The 19,966-nt window shown below is 45.1% G+C and overlaps 1 protein-coding gene and 1 pseudogene across 1 annotated transcript in view; both read right to left on the bottom strand.

Moving 5' to 3' along the window:
* LOC136136056 (ankyrin-3-like) overlaps positions 1-19,966 on the bottom strand; it is a 105,200-nt gene that overhangs the window by 67,921 nt on the left and 17,313 nt on the right. The window contains exon 7 of the mRNA XM_065893927.1: positions 19,360-19,458. Coding sequence (XP_065749999.1) covers positions 19,360-19,458 — 99 coding nt within the window. The remainder of the gene's footprint in view (positions 1-19,359; positions 19,459-19,966) is intronic.
* LOC136136536 (SWI/SNF-related matrix-associated actin-dependent regulator of chromatin subfamily D member 2-like) lies at positions 16,400-18,777 on the bottom strand (annotated as a pseudogene).

Here is a 19,966-nt window from a genome sequence, read left to right as displayed (position 1 = left end):
ATTTCCAGTCAGGGATCATAAAGGCTTTGCCTAAAGACTAGGCTTCTCATCTCCGTCAAATGGAGCTTCTGGGGGCTTCCCTGGTGGCGCAGTGGTTGAGAGCCCACCTGCCGATGCAGGGGACACGGGTTCGTGCCCCGTCCGGGAAGATGCCACATGCCGCGGAGCGGCTGGGCCCGTGAGCCATGGCCGCTGAGCCTGCGCGTCCGGAGCCTGTGCTCCGCAGCGGGAGAGGCCACAGCAGTGAGAGGCCCGCGTACCACAAAAAAAAAAAAAAAAAAAAAAAAAAAAAATGGAGCTTCTGAGTGAAACACATACTTTTGTATTCCTGAATCAGGTAGCGACTGCTTCTGCCAATTAGGAACAAGTCAAAATCAAAGTGGGATTTTGGACCAGTCAACAGGACATTTGGACCAGTCAACAGGACATTTCTATTTTGATTCCTCAGTTAACCAATAAAAATCTTTTATGCTCTACTAGGTACCAGGTCCACTGCTGCATTTCCATTATACAAGCGGGTCACAAAATTATGGAATCCCACCCAATCAAAAGAGTCCAGTGATGTTAAAGACAAAAAGGAGGAACCTTTTAGGAGGAACCTCATTAGCTGCTCGGGAAGCGTAAATGTGTGCCTGCTTTCTGGGATGCAGTTTGACAGTATATATGAGGAACCTTCAAATCTACAACTGAGACAGGAGATAGATGGGCCCCAGGCTGGGCAGTTGGAGTTTGTCCCCTGTGGACAGATACTCCAAGATGAACATAATACAGGAGGAAGGAGAACCTGAGCCATGCCCAGATAAAAGAGACCACATATTCCTCATTCTTGAGGTCAAGGAGACCTTCCCAACTACACGTGTGCAGAAAGCCTCCTGCGGGGGCCAAAAAGGGAGGGGGCACATCAGAGTAGGTGATGTCAACCTTCCCACAGGCCTCTGGGCTAATATCCATCTTGGCTAAGAGATGCATGCGCACATAGGGTAGGACCGTGAGTTTAACCCAATACAGACTCAGAGCCAGGAAAAGCAAGATGCTTGGCCAGAGGAAACCCGGCAGAAATGCCCCATAAAAGTGATACAAACTACCACAAAGGCACGACTCTCTCTCTGAGTCTGCCCGTGTGTGTCTATTCACATGTACTCTTTTCCTCCTAATATACAATTGACTTGTTTCACTACTTTCCGTCTCTTTGTGGAAACTCCTTTCTACAAAGCTGATGGGCCAGGGCCTTGTCATTGGCTACTGGCCCTCGTGACCTAGCGGCTAGGATCCAGCACTCTCACTGATGCTGCCTGACTTCAATCTCTGGCCAGACTGAAGTCTGGCTTCAAGCCGCTGCAGGCTGAGGCCACCCGAGATCACAACCACGTATACAAGGCAGAGGTTGGCTGCCGTGGTAGAAAGGGCGAGAGTGCTGAGACAGACCCAGATCTGAGGCCTAGGCATACTCCCTAAGACTGAAGTGGATCCAGAATGAAAGACCCCTCAGCCCCAGCCTAACGTAACAAGCAACTGTAGCCGGCTCCTGAGGTCGGGCAGGAGCTTGGTGAGAGAGAGACTCTGTGCTACAGGGATGCAGGTAGAGCTGAGCGGGGGAAGCGCACCAACCAGGGAAAATCTCTGACGGCCGGCCCTCACCCTCAGCGTAAGGCGGTGCAGCCCCGTCTAGAGGAACGTGAAACCTGTGGCGCAAACAAAATGTAAACTCGGCTCAACTCCGGACTCAACCGGCTTGGGCTTCCACATTTACAGCCTGACAGGAGAAGGAAGACACAGGCCGCTTCCAAGCAGGGATACTATTTTCCTCAGTGTCTGCATTCTATCTAGTGGAACAGGTGAACGACATGCAACAAAAGTTAGGGAGTTTACGTCAAATGGAAACACTTGATAAGAAAACCACACTATCGGAAATGAAGCATTCCCAACCTAAATGTCTGTCAACAGAGGAATGGATAAAGAAAATGTGGCCCAGATATACAACGGAATATTACTCAGCCATAAGAAAATGAAATAATGCATTTGCAGCAACATGGATGGACCTAGAGATTATCATACTAAGTGAAATCAGACAGAGACAAATATCATATGATATCAGTTATATGTGGAATTAAAAAAATTGATATAAATGAACTTACTTACAAAACGGAAACAGACTCACAGACATAGAAAACAAACTTATAATTACCAAAGGGGAAAGGTTGGGGGGAGGGATAAATTAGGAGTTTGGGATTAACATATATACACTACTATATATAAAATAGATAATCAACAAGGACCTAATGCATAGCCCAGGGAAGTCTACTCAATATTCTGTAATAACCTATATAAGAAAAGAATCTGAAAAAGAGGGAATATATATATGTATAACTGAATCACTTTGCTGTACACTTGAAACTATCACAATATTGTAAATCAACTATACTCCAATATAAAATAAAAATTAAATAAAAATATAAAGTAAAAGTGAAAAAAAAAAGAAATGAAGCATTCCTTTGATGGGTTCATCAGTAGACTTCACAGAGCTGAGGAGAGAATCAGTGAACTGAAAGATACACCAGTATGAATGATCCAAACTGAAACACAAAGAAAAAAGAAAAAAGAATGGAAAGAAAGAACAGAGCACCCAAGAGCTGTGGGATGATATAAAAGAGCTGATCGGAAATGCATTAGGAAATGAGAGAAAATAGGGCAGAAGAAATATTTGAAGAGATCATGGTAGGGAATTATCTCAAAATAGTGAAATATACCAAACCACACCTCTATGGACTTATATTCTCATCTGTATAATGGACATAATACCTCCAGTGCCTCCATCACAGGACTGCCAAGGGGAGAGATGAGATTAATTCAAAAAGAGAAAGGAAACTCACAGGTATTCCGTAACTCTTATCTCATTTAACCCACTCAACAACCCTAATAAGGGGTATCATCTATTTTCTTTCTTTATGTTAGAGATGAGGAGAGTAAAACTCAAACAAATCAAAATAACTTGTTGGGCTTCCCTGGTGGCGCAGTGGTTGAGAGTCCGCCTGCTGATGCAGGGGACACGGGTTTGTGCCCCGGTCCGGGAGGATCCCACATGCCACGGAGTGGCTGGGCCCGTGAGCCATGGCCGCTGGGCCTGCGCGTCTGGAGCCTGTGCTCCGCAACGGGAGAGGCCACAACAGTGAGAGGCCCGCGTACCGCCAAAAAAAAAGCTTAATTATTTAAAATGAGTTAATCTAATGATATAGATTTCCTGTAATCTTTCTAATGAATGCTGTAACTTTAATAACAGTCTATATTTTTTTCTAACAGTCTACTAGTAAAATTTCTTAAAAACATAAAAATGAAGGCAGTTTATAGTTATAAATTTTCCACACTCATATCATTTCTAATAAATCAGAAATTAAATTAATCTCTGTGCTGAATACTTTTCTTTCCCCTCCAGAAAATAAATCATTCTTTCAGGCTTTGGAGGTGTCAGTGAACTTGAAACTGTTAGTCTCTCAAGTATCCTACCCTCAACTTGGCCTTCCAATAAATTAGATTCTTGCTGAAGTTTCAAACACGTCAAAAATGAAAACAATGTCTTTGAAGTTTCTAAAGAAAGATGGTTTGGAAAGAAATAAAGCCAGTCTAGTGCAAATGGCTTTATCTGTGTACTCGTTCTAAGGAGATGGAGCTCCTCCAGGGACCAGCAAGACCACAGCTACCCAGGGGCCAACACCCCGGTCTCAGCTTCCATCTGGCACTGCTGCTGGGGGCTGATGGTCACACAGTGAGACATAAAAAATGAGTTAGAAGGTCTGGATGCACATCCTTGTTCTTCCATCTTACTCTCAGTAGGATCTGGGACAAAGGACTTCTTGGGATCTCAGTTCTCATCTGTCAAACTATCTATTCTTGTGGGTCTCAAATGATGCATTGTACATAGAAGTATTCTGTAAGCCAGGGGTCCCCAACCCCCGGGATCTGACGCCTAATGGTCTGAGGTGGAGCTGATGTAATAATAATAGAAATAAAGTGCAGACTAAATGTAACGCTCTTGAATCACCCCAAAACCACACCCCCCCCCCGCCCCCAAGTCCGTGGAAAAACTATCTTCCACGAAACCAGTCCTTGGTGCCAAAGAGGTTGGGGACCGCTGCTGTAAGCTGTAAATACGCTGCATATTCAAGGTTATGTTATTATGGGCTTATAAACATAAAGGTCGTTTTTACAAGCAAAACAATTACTGCGATTTCTGTGACTCAACTTTAGACAATTTATATGAAGAAAATATTTTCATAGCATGGCCTCAGTCAGTGTTTTCTAATATGCTCGATCAGAAGAATTACCTGAGGAACTTGTTAAAAAAACACAGATTGCGAGGCCCCATCCCTGAAGCACTGAATCCCGGTCCAGGGCAATGGGAAGATGCTGGCCAGCTAGGGAAAACCGGCTGCAAGGCCTTGGCTTGGAGGCTATGAATAAATGGTTTTTCATTTTCAAACTCAGAGGCATGTGCTCCTTGGACAAGCCTGCCTTGTATTTCTTACCAGAAAACGTACATGATACCTTTTTGTCATAAAGCCATTACGTTTCTAAATATCGAGAGTCCATTTCAAAGCATGATCGTTGGGGGTTCAAAAATGCAGAACTGATAGAGATAATAAATAACATGTAGTGGAAATATGAATGCGTTACCTTTTAGAATGAATTTGATCATTTGTCAGTCTTTTTAAGTTTGCTCATCTTTCAATTAAAACGTCCTTAAATGTGAGATGGGATTTCGTAGTGAGCTAAAAACAAAAAAACCTTTAAAATCTTGAAAAATGTATTTAATTCATTTTGCAACTGGTGCAGGCAGCAAACGAGTAGCCAGCTGGTCGAAGAGAGACTACTGGCAGTTCTGGTTTTCCTGGGATGACCCTGGATTAAGTCCAAAGCCCGGTACACACTCCCTCCGATGTTAGAATATTATGAACTACACGGTCTGAATGTCGTTTATTTTACTTGCTTGTTTTTATTGTCTTTTTTTACTTGACTGATTTACTTTGCTGTTCTTAGCTCAAGCTCTGCCACCTTGAAGCCGTATAGTTTAATTGAAACACAAGTTATTTAACTTCTTGCTCCCTGGTGTAAAATGGAACTCATACCCACATCTCACGGGAAAACTGTGAAGAATAAAGGAAATAACGTATAGGAAACTTACTGGAGTACGTAGTAATAAATGAAAGCCATTTCCTAAATTAGTTTGAATTTTGGATACGTTTTTTCCACCTCCTATTTCAAAGTCTCAGTAGTAAGAGCGGAAAGGACCCTCAGGGTCTTCCAGTCCAACCAACTCTGAGGGGTGCATCACGGGGGAAGCTTGCTGCCCTCTGCAGAGCAGTCCCAGAGTGAACACGAACTGCCTGGCCCTTCTTTCCCATCTGGGGACATTCCCATCTCTCCACCTCTTGGCTGTAAAGAGATGATCAATCCAGCAATGCTGTCTCGGGGGGGCACCACTGGCTCCACTGGCATTCTGGTTGGGACACTGTCACTGGCATGAGGATGTCCCACGCACTGAAGGGGGTTTAGCCATCCCAGCCCTGCCCCATTACATGCCAGCCATCATTCCACTTCTCCATTTAAAGACCTGTAAGAACAGAGAGTCGAATGGGGCTGACCAGGGGCTGCGGGGTAGTGGATGAGTTGGGGAGATGTCGTTTAGGGGTACAGACTTGTAAATAGTAGATAAATAAGTTGTGGAGATCTAATGTACGGCATAGTGATTACAGTCAACAAGACTGTATCATCAACTTCAAAGTTGCTAAGAGACGAGATCTTAACTGTTCTCACCCCAAAAAAGAAATGATAATTATATATGTTAGCGTTATTAGCTAACAAAAGCTGTAGTAATCATATTGCAATATACAAATGTATCAAACCAACACACTGTATACCTCAAACTTATACAGGGTATCATGCCAATTATCTCAAAAACAAACAAACCAAAAACGCTGCAATTACTCCTTTCTACCTGCAGGATCCAGGCCAGTGCCCTCAGCCCAGCCAGGGGTTCGGGGAGTCCCTTCCCACAGGCTTGGACTCGCCATTCACCTCCAGCCTCATTTCACATGTGCAAATGGGCCTCAGCCTCCACTTCCTGGAGCTGACTCTAATCCTTTTATGTCCATCACAGCTTAGCTTTTCAATTTGTTTTTTTCAACTATGATAGTCCATGCTGATCTCCTACCTGAACTTGTTTTCTGGGAACCTACTGCTTTGATTTGTGAGAGAGCCAATAAAGGATCGCGCATGTTTCCCCAGTTCACCTCTCTGCAACGTTTGGTTCTTCAAAGTCCTAAACGCTTCGCTCTAGGTGCCCCTTCGCCCTTCCTGTATATGCTTCAAACCACCAGAGGAACAAGAGCAAGATTTTCTCACGAAAGAACTAAGATGCCCAGGAGGGGACCAGGGTGCATCTGAGCTCATCCAAGTGTACCTTCTGACAATAGGAAGTGTGAACAATGGTCCGAATGTTCAGTGGAGGGCTGCAGTGGAGGAAATGAAAATTCTACAGCTAATGAATTATTCCCTTTTAAAGTGCAAATGAATAAAGCGAGCACTGCCAACTCCTAACTTAACAGAACTTTATTTCACAGAATTTCAAAATAGGATTTATTCGGGTCATTTGAACATGTTCTCAGAGCAACAATTCTAGAGCTGTACTGCAGGAAGCAGGGCATACATTCAAAGACAAAAAGTGAAAGGGAAATAGGTACCTTCCAATTTCTATGATTTTTTTTTTACTGGCGTTCTTACTGTCTCAAACAATGTCACGTGAAGCGTTTGGTAAAGGCTGCCCTTCTCATGCTGACAGACACAACGCAAACACTGTAACTCCAACATTCTGGGACGCACCATTTCTGACTAGCTCCAGAAGTACTCTAGAGAGCTGACATGATGTCACTTGCTTGACATGTGTCACGCTTGACAGGTGACTGTGTCTTACACTGATGGGCCTCCTCCCAGATGTAAGCATTAATCACCACCACCAGCACAAACATGGCTAGGACCCTGGCCCACATGCTAAGCAATTGGTATGGATTATTTCGTGCGGTCACAACGATGCTACGCATTTGGTACTATTTTCGGACCCATTTTATGGGTGACAAAGCTGAAGAAGCATGAATAACTTGTCCAGGAGCACACAAGTAAGCCACGGTACCAGCGTGGAACTCCAGCAGTCTGACTGCCTTGCTGTTTGCTTTGACACTGTACTATACCTACTCTCTTCTGCGAAAGGCCTCCATCCCTGTCAGATAAGGTGGTCAGGCAGAAGGGAAGGGCTTGTGGTTGATTGATCTCTCTCCTATCTGGCTAATAAGAAAAATGCAGGGCTTCGCTGGTGGCGCAGTGGTTAAGAATCCATCTGCCGATGCAGGGGACATGGGTTCGAGCCCTGGTCCGGGAAGATCCCACATGCCGCGGAGCAACTAAGCCCACGCACCACAACTACCGAGCCCGCGTGCTGCAACTACTGAAGTCCACATGCCTAGAGCCCGTACTCTGCAACAAGAAAAGCCACCGCAATGAGAAGCCCGTGCACTGCAAGGAAGAGTAGCCCCCGCTCGCCACAACTAGAGAAAGTCCGTGTGCAGCAATGAAGGCCCAACACAGCCAAAAATAAATAAATTTTTAAAAAAAAAGAAAAGAAAAATGCAGCCTACATGATGAAGAGGCTTGCCCTGGACCACATCAGTGACCGATGATACAGCCAGGATGAGAGCCAGGGCTCCAGCACGTATCTGAGAACTTTCCTCCTCAGTCTAGGCTGCTACAGCTTAGAAACTTCAGCTCCTCAGACGACAACAACACACATCCCATACCACAGGGTAGGATGTTAATAAGCTCCAATGTACTAATGGGTTTAAGACAAAAACATTACCTTAAAAAATTATATAGGAGATTCTCCTTTGATGTGGCATTCAGGGGATTAAATGAAAAAGGCAGGAACAAGATTGCGTGGCATGCAGAGAGCAATTCTCTAGAAAAGGTCTATCTCCCACCACTCTGGCCTCCGCTTACTGGTTTTGTTCTTCCTGAGATGTTAATATCACCATGGTAACAAGAATATGGGTAATGCAGTAACCACACTGAGACTCTTCCATAACTCACATTTCTTTGCTAAAGGCTCCCAAATCTCCATTTTCATTCCAAAGGAGGTTTATATAACCCGTTAAAAATGTCTTTACAGGAATAAAGACATAGACCTACTAGAGAACGGACTTGAGGATATGAGGAGGGGGAAGGGTAAGCTGTGACAAAGCGAGAGAGGGGCATGGACATATATACACTACCAAACGTAAGGTAGATAGCTAGTGGGAAGCAGCCGCATAGCATAGGGAGATCAGCTCGGTGCTTTGTGACCGCCTGGAGTGGTGGGATAGGGAGGGTGGGAGGGAGGGAGACGCAAGACGGAAGAGATACGGGAACATGTGTATACGTATAACTGATTCACTTTGTTATAAAGCAGAAACTAACACCATTGTAAACTAACCATTGTAAAGCAATTATACTCCAATAAAGATGTAAAAAAAAAGTCTTTAATGCTGTTGAACCTATACTAGGAGATAAACATAAGTTATTTTATATTTGAAAATACGTATCAATAAAAATGAGTGTGTGTGTGTGTGTGTGTGTGTGTGTGTGTGTTTGGGCTTTATAAGGACAGACATCTAAACGTTAACAAAATAGGACTCTTATGGACGGTTTTTCTTTTCTTTCTTTTGCTTTATTGTATTTTATTTTAAAAATAACTTGTATAATGCAGGGAAAATATTTTTTTTTAATGTATTTGCAATGGCATCGCCACACAAACTACAGTAGCGTCTCCGGAAGCCCTGGACCCTTATAAAAACATGACAAAAGCCACCCTCCTGCTGAAGCGATGCTCACCTCTTCTCCACGTTTGAGTGGCTGATGATCTTCCTAGCACTGGCTGGTGGTGGCCTTGATTGGGCTTTGATAGCTCAGAAACTGAGGCTCTGCTTCAAACACCCTTAACTGAACAAAGCCTGGCAGCAGACCTTGGTGACTAGCCCTTTGTTCTAGGCGTGTCTTCCAAGGTCAACTACACTGCTGAATCACAAGACTCGTGGCTGCTCAAATCAACTTGCCTCTCAGTGTCTGACATTCAATACTTGGGTTTGGTGTACTTGCCTCTCCCCCTCTAGTAGAATCCTATGGATTTCCCATCCCCCTTAATGCAGCTCACATCAGTTCGGGAAGTGGGTCCCTATCACCAAGTAAAGCTCAGCCTGAAATTCTGATAGACCAGGGAGAGGACTGGGGCTTGAGGAAAGCAGGTTTGAATAGGTACTGGGTGCCCAGGAATAGTGGATAAGGAGGCCTGGAAGTTATCTGTTGATTCATTCTTGAATTCAACAAATATATATCGAGTCCTTCCCAGTGCTAGGTACTGGGTTACACTCCAGGGATCCCAAAATGTGTAATAACACGTAGGTCTGCCCTTGAGGAACTCAAAGTCCTGCAGGGGAGGTGAAGCACAGGGTGTGTGAGGCGTATTTCACGACACCTCTACTTCAGCCTGTATAGGACTGTTCAGCTAATGCACGCACAATGCTTAACAAAGAAGCTGGAACTTACTAAATACTCAAATCACGACTATTTTCTATCAGGATTACTACACATTTTTACCTACAGAAGAAAGGAAGAAAATGAGCATACGCTGAGCACTTATTCTGCAGCAGGCAACATCCTGGATGCTTTCATGGTACCACCCTCTGGCTTAATGGAATGCAGCTCCATCTGTATGTGAAAGGTACCACTCAGGGAGGCAGATCAAGGGCTTCCAGGCAGCAAAAATACAGGTCCTGCCTTCCCCCAGTACCGTGAGGAATGGTTCTCTGAAATAAAGTGCCTACCTCTCTTAAAAAAGTCTAAATGGCAAGAGACACATTCTCCATGGCTGAGTCCTTCACTGGAGGATTGAAAAGATGAAGTTCACGTTAAAGTCATTATCACAGAGGCAGGAATGTGGTAAGCATTTGGAAGGAGGATATTTACCAGGTGAGGAAAGATGTCCCGTGGAGGAGCTGGAGATAGAGGGTGAATAAGGCATCTCAGGCTGCAAGGGGCTTGGTAATAAACACAGAGTGCAAGACAAACACTCCCACAGAATTAAGTTTCAAGGCCAATCACGGGACAGGACCAACAGGGCACGATGAGCACACACACTGGGGCAAGGAGGGGAGCGACCTATTTTGGGGGGTCAGAGAGAGCGTCTTTGAGGAACAGGATACAAGCATCTTTTACCCAGATTAAAAAACAGAGGCTCACAGAAGTAATTGTGGCATAATCTCTGGCAATTGGAGACCTCTCTTGAGACCTATCTCAATCTCTGATATTTCTGAACTCTCCATGGCATGAACTGGGGAGAAATTACTATGTTCAAGTTGCCAGCAGTATTTTTAGTCCTCTTTGGAAGAAGATTTCAGTTTTATTGCTGTTGGTGGTCACGGCAGTCTCTGCTTACATGATGGGAAAGGCAGCAATCTGCTTTTGGAGCCAAAAGGGGCAAGTCTATTAGGAGTAAAATTGCTTCTGCTTAAAGCATCACTTTCCTTGGAGGGGAAAGTTGCATTTAGAGATAATTATGACACCGAAGGGAAGGAAGACTGAGACTGATGGTGTCTCAGCTTTGCTCGAAAGAACTTTCTGTGATGATGGAAACGTTACGTATACAGTGTTAAATTAATACAATGGCTGCTAGCCACACGTGGAAACTGGGCACCCGAAATGTGGTTCTGGGGAATGAGGCACAGAAGTTTACATTTAATTTAAATTAAAGTTAGTACTCAGTTGTTAGTGGCTACTGAATTAAGAGAGCCCAGGTATAGAGGAAATGGGGTTCCCCCTCTCTCTGGGACCAGAGACTAGGTTAAGGGGCTTAGACTCTGACCAGAAGAGACATAGTGTTGGTAAAAGGGGTTCTCGCTAAGGGAAGTAAGAGAGACTCTCCAACACAGTGGCTTCAGGGGGCTCACAAGGGAGCCCTTTCCTGAGGAAGGGGTCATAGCCCACGGACTTTGGGGACAGTGTTATCCAGAAGAGGTCCCTCAGCTCTTTTTTTTTTAATCTCATTTTTAAAAATTAATTTTTACTGGCATATAGTTTCTTTACAATGTTGTGTTAGTTTCTGCGTACAGCAAAGTGAATCAGTTACACGTATACATATATCCACTCTTTTTAAAATTCCCTTTCCACCTAGGTCACCAGAGAGCACTGAGTAGAGTTCCCTGTGCTATACAGTAGATTCTCATTAGTTATCTATTTTATATATAATAGTGTATATATGTCAATCCTAATCACCCATTTCATCCCTCCCCCCCCATAACCATAAGTTTGTGCTCTATGTCTGTGACTCTATTTCTGCTTTGCAAATAAGTTCATCTGTACCATTTTTCTAGAGTCCACATATACGTGATTATTATATGATATCTGCTTTTCTCTTTCTGACTTACTTCACTCTGTCTGACAATCTCTAGGTCCATCCATGTCTCTGCAAATGGCACTATTTCATTCCTTTATATGCCTGAGTAATAAGCTCTGCCTTTCTGTTCTGAACTCCCTTCATCAATCCCAGAGTTTTTAGAGAAGTCTTGTTGGGCACTAGAGCCAAGACTGAGTTGTGCTTTGGGGAATTAAGAGAGAGAGACTCTTTGGTATGGTTGAGCACATGGGGGCCTCAACAAATTAGCAGCGTCAGGTCAGTGGCTTACTTGAGTCTGGACTTCCAGGTCTAGCTTATAGGAGAAGTTCTTTAATATTTGCTAGAATGAAATTAACTGAGAAAGGAAGTCTCCAGATAATGTTTATCCACGGACGTCGTTTTGCTTATGCATGGGCCGACCCCTTGTCAACCTCTTATTTGGGCAGAACGTAAAATCTGACACTTGTATGTTTCCATCAACAGGTTTAGGAGTTCAACTGTCTAAAAACACTGCTCTCACTTTAACAAAAAGAACTTTAGATAAAGTAGCCTTTATCTAAGAATTTTAGATAAAGCAGCCTTTCTTATGACATAATTGAGTTCCACATGTGGCCAAGGCCCTGCTAAAGCTTTGTTCAAAACAACTGCTATTTGAGAAAGGCAGTCCAGTTGGACATGTTCTCTAGTCACAGACCTGTGGCACAAGTGCCAAGTTCTATCACACGCAATTAGAACACCACACAGCTAAGTACCTGGGCCATAGTGTCTCAGCTTCCCTGGGCAAGGCGCCTTCACAGATGGAGATTTAGGCAGTATGGGGTAGTAGGAATGGAACCTTTTGAAATGTAGCTATTAAAGATACTGCCAACTATGAAACTTTTTTTTTTCTTTTTTTTTCATTATAGTTAATTTACAACGTTATGCTAATTTCTGCTGTATAGCAAAGTGACTCAGTTATACACGTATATACATTCTTTTTCTATATTCTTTTCCATTATGGTTTATCCCAGCAGATTGGATATAGTTCCCTGTGCTATACGGTAGGACCTTGTTGTTTTTCCATTTTAAATTTAATAGTTTGCATCTGCTAACCCCAAACTCCCAGTTCATCCCTCTCCCTCCCCCACTCCCACCTGGCAGCCACAAGTCTGTCCTCTGTGTCTGTGGAAACTCACTGCTCTTAATAGAATGATTCACATGATATAAAAATCACATATGAATTATTTCACACACAAAAAAACCTGTCTCCATAGATAACTAAGACTTCCTTTGTCAGAAAGTGAAAACTATATAACCCGTGCTTCCTTTTCTACTACATGTATAAACGCCCTTAAAGCCTAAATTTAAGGGCTTTGTATTCACTAGCTCTTTCCAGTTGCTTGGTAACATTTACTTTTTCTGTTTCATCCTTACATGTCTTACTTTGTATATTTTAATCTGTAAACCTCCTGAAATCCTTTTGGAAACAAATGAGGTATAGCACTCAAACACATAAATCCGTAATCCTTTTAGAGATCAGAACAAAAAAGTACTACATACCAAGACCAATAGAAGGATATTTTATTCAATTATCTTCCCCAGATGGGAAGTTAAATAATAATTTGCAAGAGAAAGGTTAATGACGAGAGTGCAGATTAAGTTAGGTGGTCCATTGTATTTGATGAAAAAATGTCTTAGCTAGCAAAGCATTCATCTATCTTCTTCAATGAAGGGAATTTTGCAGGCATCCAATAATATCATTTGGCCTTTACCTACTCCAGGGCATCAATGCTCCTTACTGGAAAGCGAATCAGGAGCAGCTCTGGTGTGCCTTACTTACATTCTCTTCCCCAAGAGAGCTAGGATGACTTGCTAAGAGAGCAAGCGTCACGCATAAATTCAGACGGTGTCAAGGCCATCTCAGCAGACACAATTCAGAGAATGCAGCCTGCTGACCCTGCACTGCAGTCTTCAGGAGCTATTCTATTAACTCCCTGCTGTGGACCCTTGAGGCTGAACGGGTCTGGATAATCCGAAAGGAAATATTTAAGATGTCAGACAGGAGATCTTACGCAATATATAAACACGGCAAAATTACAACACAAAAATCAAAATTCACATTATAATAAAAATCTAAGGAAAGGTGTTAATAGAACAAGTAAGTATCCTATAAATCAGTTACCATCACTGCTGCTCGGGGGTAGACATTCACCACTGGCGAGGATCTGCTCTCTTGCTGCCTGAATTAGCTAGCACTACAAAGAAGCATAGAAAGCAATCCATTCTATTGTGTTCTCTCTTTAGTCACACCGCGTTTGGCTCTGCCTCGCACCTGCCTCGTATCTGCACATGGACTACACGCAGGAAATGATTCCAGAAGGGTTATCCCTACTCCTATCCCCAGCTCTCTTCACCAGCAGGTAGCTATTCTTGAGGTCCCGCCCTCAGCCCACAAAGAACTACAAGACCGTATCCGCCTTTCTTCAATGCTCTGTCCCAGCCAGGAAGCAGAAATCACAGCCCCCCTAAGACAAAGGTTGCTGCTGTCATTTTGTAACTTGACCTCTAACTTTCTAATCTACACCTCTATCTCAACCCAGTTCCTGAAGCATACGATTTATGGTTATGATTTGCACCTAGTTCTTTGCAACTCAGGCTTAATGATCCTTCCTTTATTGTTTTGACCCGGCAAAATCTGATCCCATCTGTGTTCTAGGGCATCTTACTTTTTTCACCTGCTACATCCCTGAGAGAACTCTGACCTAGAAGGACCCCACTCGAGTTGGGAAGGGAGAGGTCTCTGTAATACAAAAGGCTAAATGCTGGATTGTTGCATAACAAAATTACTGGAGATTTGGAACCTACGGTGGGTTTCTGGAGGCAACTAGCAGTTGCCTCCAATTAAGCTTTTCGTGAAGACCAGTTCTGCTCAGACATCCTACTGCAAGCCATCCATCACGTATGGAGGGAAGCATGTGTTGTAGGGTGTAAGCAACAGTACAGGCCTCCTAGTAAGTAGGATTAAATTCCACCCCAGCCTTCAGTTCAGAATGCTATGAGGCCTCGTTAATTAGGAATGTCTGGAGAAAATGCTTCTCCAAATCAGCAAAAAAGTCTGAATTTTAACATATTTTAAACAAAAGCACAATGTGACTTTTAAATCACATATGGTAATTCAGACAAGGTTAACAAGGTAACAACGTGGGTCTGAGGTCTCCACTTTTTTTTTTTAAACATCTTTATTGGAGTATAATTGCTTTACAACGGTGTGTTAGTTTCTGCTGTATAACAAAGTGAATCAGCTATACGTATACATATATCCCCATATCTCCTCCCTCTTGCGTCTCCCTCCCACCCTCCCTATCCCACCCCTCTAGGGGGTCACAAAGCATGGAGCTGATCTCCCTGTGCTATGCGGCTGCTTCCCAGTAGCTACTGATTTTACAGTCGGTAGTGTATATATGTCCATGCCACTCGCTCACTTCGTCCCAGCTTGCCCTTCCCCCTCCCCGTGTCCTCAAGTCCATTCTCTATGTCTGTGTCTTTATTCCTGTCCTGCCCCTAGGTTCTTCAGAACCTTTTTTTGTGTGTGTGTGTGTTTTTTTTAGCTTCCATAGTGTCCACTCATCTTTAATCAATAAATTAGCATCATTTGTAATTACCATAGTCATTGTTTTAATGTAAATTGATGCTTTGGAATTGTTTGAAGGAGTCTGAAAATACTGCAATTTGTCCTCTTAAATTGCTTAAACATGACCCCAATCTCCTTATTTTCAGCAGCATCAGGAAATTTCTGAACAATGGCACAAAGACAAAACTTCCAACACTACCCTGACATGAATTTTCCAAATGTCCTAATTAGAAGATGTGACTTAATGAGGTTTTCTGTGAGTTAGAGATATAAAACCAGAAGGATGCATCTTACAGACACGAGCTTCAGTTTTCACATCGGCGTGCCCTGTATATACATGACTTAAAGAAGTACTTAACTTTGTCCTTCAAAATGTCACACTAGGCCTCGGGTCTGCCATGTTGCTGAAACCCAAGGATGCTGTTCGTGCAATAAGAACATGGCTCTAGAGTGACATGAGCTGCCTCATTTCAACTGATAAAGGATTTTAGCAGGCTGATGACAATAGGATAGGAAATAGGTTTTTGGTTTTTTTTTTTGCCACCAATAAACAAAGATTTATTTGGAAATCTCCAAACCTGCCAGAAGTGGCACTTGCCAAGCCCTAGGCCCACTCTCCTTCCCAAGCTCCAAAGGGGAACAACAGTCCTCCCCACCGCTTCCCTGCCCTCCCCCAGCACACTCACCCATGCCTCAGGCCCCGCCAGAGAACTAGCATGCCCTCCCTCTAGGAGGCGTTACCCCTGGGCCCAAAAGCTGGGGGTGGCAGCCCTCTGGCCTCTCAGGAGATGATGGTGGCCAGAGCCACTTGCATAGACTGAGAAAAGAAAATAAGGAAGGAGATACCAAGTAGGGCTCCCTGAAAAACCCCAGCTTACTCCTGTACAAAAAACGTGGCTCCTGCATAGAAAAACCTGCTCCACGAATAGTGCAAATACCCAAAGGAGAGGAAAAAAAAACCAGCAGCAAGGCTGGGCTGGTAGGAATAGCAAAGAACTTTGGTTTGGAAAGGCTACAGTAAGAGTGTGAGCTGTGCCCCTTTTCCTCGCCCAGCTGCCCAGAGCCAGCGCTGACTCTCACTCCAAGGGGGTCTGTAAACAAGCAAAGCCAGGGGCCTTTGTGATGTCAAAGCACAGCCTCCAGGTCCTACTTGGGCCTGCCTGCAGGGGGCAAAGGAGGCCTCTGCTGTGAATCCAATTAAAGCCAACGTGTGAGTAGTAAGGCTTTGGGGACTAAGCAACACGGAATCCTCTCACTACACTTATGAAACTAAAGCTGGGGAGCAGAAGGTGACAGGGGACACCCCTCACCCCCTCCTTGTCCTACATGTCTGTGCCCCAGAGGGTGGTCCCCTTCCAGGCTGAGGAGGGGGGTGCTCCAGGGCTGGGAAGAAAGGAAGGGATCCCCGAGCCTGCGGTCAGGCGGATTCCCGGCACCTGTTCCGGTTCCTGCCTTTGCTGCTGCACCTTGGGAAAGATGCACCTCCCCACTGCTTCCTGGGCCCAGGGCTGGTGGTAGAAAGCAGCTCGTCTCTCCTCCTCAGGATTCCCAATCACATCAGTGATGATCTTGGGAACGGAGCCATGCCGGGATGAAGTCCTGGGGGTCAGTGCTAAAATTGAGCATGAGATCCCTCTGGGTCTTCAGCTGGTTGACGGACTCAGTGGTCTCATGGAGCTTGATATCAAGGGCTGCGATCTGCTGATTGGTGGTAGAGGCCGGAAAATTGCTCATCTGGGCCTTGAGTGGGTCATCCACCTCCACATCAATGTCATAACAGCCTGTCTTCTTCTGGTCGTTAGGGTCCACGCTAATGACATGGTTGATGACAATGGGGTCTGGATGCTGCAACAACCCGGCCAGCTTCATGGGAATCTCAGAGAAACGGAGTCGGCCAAAGCTGAAGATCCGGCAGAAGTACTGGTTGCAGTTGACGTACTCCCGCTCGTGGCAGTCCTGCAGCTGGTTGTGTTTGACGTAGGGCCACAGGGCCTGCATGGTGGCAGCCCTCGTGTGTGTGTGCACCCCCAGCAGCCTCGCCAGTCGGGGGTCCGACTTGTACTGGGGAGGCTGATGATCCAGCATGAGCAGGTGGCTGCACCTGACGTTGAGGTCTCGGGCCGTTTCACCTGGAGGGCATCTGTCTCCTGGGTGGTGGGCATCCGGTGCCACTCCAGCAGGTGGTTCAGGCCCGTACAGTTCCTTTGTCCAGCTCAATGACGAGGCTCTTAAAGACTGAAGAAAACTTCCTCTTCTGTTTCCTAGGATCACCCAGCAGTTTTCCCTCTACTCGGAGTTCCCAGGAAGCCACCTGGTCCCCTGCGGGGTTTCCCCCCGGGGGTCCCTGCGGTTCCTGCACTATCACCCTCTGCCTTGCTGGGACTGAACATACTAGAAATATCGATCTGCAGCTTTCGTTTTTGCGTCAGGGGCTCTCTGACGGCCTCCTGGATCTCCATCTGCTTTCGAGCAACAGGCTGGTCCAGCTTCCGCTCAAAAGCCAAGAGATCCATCCATGTACGCCTGAGGCTCTGGGACAAGATCCCGAATTCGCTGAGGTAGAACTTTATCTGCCACCTTCCTCCTCTTTAACCCCCGGCGCTGGGCAGGCATCGGGGGCTGGGCCTGGGGCACAAGCAGGCGTTTTCGGAATGGGTCCATCACGGTGGGTGGCATGCCAGGTCGAAGTGGAGCAGCTGTGCCAAATGGGGAGCCTGCAGGGGTTCCCACCTGCAAGCCAGCGATGGGCATCCGGCTCCCTGATGACCTGCCAGGCCTCTGGTAGTGCGTTGCAGGGCCCCGGGGTCCCCCCATGCCTCTAGCCGGCCCGGGCCCCCTGAGCGCCGGTCTGGGCAGCACGCCGGGTCCCGATGGCAGAGGTGGAGCTCCCAGGGCCGCGGCCAGACATCGCTCTGTCCCTGGAAATAGCTTTTATATTAGCCCATTCTGAGTTCGTATTAATTTTTATAGAACTAATGAATTATAAGAAGGAAAAGAAAAATGAACCCTTAACATCAGCGGAGGGAGGCGGAAGACTGGAGGGGTGAAGAGCTTTGGGGCTGAAATTCTGCCATTTCTCATTTGCTAGCTCTGTGATCTGGACCAGCTATTTCTTATCTCTAGGCCTTGGTTTCCCCTTCTGTAACACAAGGATAAGTAACACTCTTCTTGATATAAGAATAAACGAGGTAAAAACGCTCAGCTTGGCATCTGCTTCAAAGATGGTATTACTTTTACTACTGCTACAACTACTGCTGGTACTAGCGTTACGATTGTTCTCTCTATCGGGTCTATTGCCACTTCTCCCCTAACAAGTGAGGTTTTTAGCAAAAATAATGCTTCAAACGCTACGTGCAAAATCACAGCGCTGCTGGTGCTGGTGTGTCAGGCGCCGCACTAGGTGCTCTGGGTACGCTCACTCCTATTTCTCAGTGACCCAGTGCAGGAGTGCTGTTATTATTTTTTTTATCACCATTTATTATTTAATTTCATAATCCATATTAACTTCATCTTACCAGTGAGGAAACTGATGGACACAGAAAGAAAAGTTAAATCCAAAACTGGAACCCAGGGAGTCTGAATCCTGAGTCCCCACATCCAGCCACTTCTGTGTTCTGCTTCCCACCTTGTTTCTACTTCTGATGATGCTGTTGCTGACGATCAGGCCTAGAGCTAGACCAGCTTTTACATTCAGGGCCATATTACTCGGGATGTCTGAGCGGCTGTCCAGGAGTACACACGACCCAGTAATTCCTTTCCCTATGATTATGAGCTTACTCAGGTTACAGAATCGTGTTACTCATTCTGAAAGTTTATAGGGGACAGAAGATAAGAGCGAAAGGTGGCCTCTATTATTTGGGTTCTAAAGTCTGGGCCTTATCCAGACATTCCAAACTCATTCCCACCTGGAAGATCGAGACCCTGATTTCTAGAGCACTGTTAGTGCCATCCGACCCCTTTCTACAGTCTCAGAAATTTCATCTTGGGGGACAGTGTGTAGTGTCCAGTCATCATTATTTAAATCACATTTTCTATATATTCACTTAGATATTTATCACCCACCCCTACTCCCGACCCCGATCTTAGTTTTCTTTTCCTCCTAGGAAATAGGCACACCCCTATGCAAGCAAGAAAACGCACTAGGATAAGGAGACATCACACCTTCCACTGACTGGGAGGGCCCTTGGAGGTCAACTGTCTTGACCTCCTCCTCATGTTGGGGCAGGAGGGTTAAGAATCGTTTCAAATGCTTGAAGCGCACATCAGACCGCAGCACTCTTACCCGCGCGGTGAAGTCCACGGCTGCCGCTCGGTTTAACAGCAATGTGGCGACGTTGATATTTCCATAGTGAGCAGCTATGTGGAGTGGAGTGAAGCCACTCTGGAAAGAAAACAGAGCAGACGTTCAGCTGATTCCTGCCGGCCCCTTGCCTGACATGTTAATACCATAACCCTGCCCAGATAAAAACGGGGAAGCAAAATACGCTGAGGTCCACATTCCATTCTGTACTAGGTTTCTTTCCGTTAGTGCCAATTGCTCATAGGATTTCAAAGAGATGCCAAACTCACGGGCAGAGGAATAGCCAGGGAGGAACCAAGGGTGGAGACTGAGCCATTTTAGTAATCCAGGAACAGAACTACACAGAAGCCAATGTTTCCGAAAGTTAAAATAGGGATGACAAGAAATATCTGGACAGCTCAAAGAAAGTTCGATTAGTACCACTGTTTTATCATTCATAGGATCGTCCACTGAAACTCTGTCAAAATTTAACTTGCTTTATATATTCAATGTAGAGTCAAATGAACGAACGGTAAAAGCCAATCTTAATGATGAAAGCAATTTGGGGGGAAGAGGGACTATTACACATTGGTCTTGAATCGTGGTGAAC

Source organism: Phocoena phocoena, chromosome 16 (genome assembly GCF_963924675.1).
Source record: "Phocoena phocoena chromosome 16, mPhoPho1.1, whole genome shotgun sequence".
In the NCBI taxonomy this organism is placed as follows: Eukaryota; Metazoa; Chordata; class Mammalia; order Artiodactyla; family Phocoenidae; genus Phocoena; species Phocoena phocoena.
The sequence above is the reverse complement of the archived record's forward strand: the minus strand, read 5'-3'. Positions and strand labels throughout refer to the sequence as shown.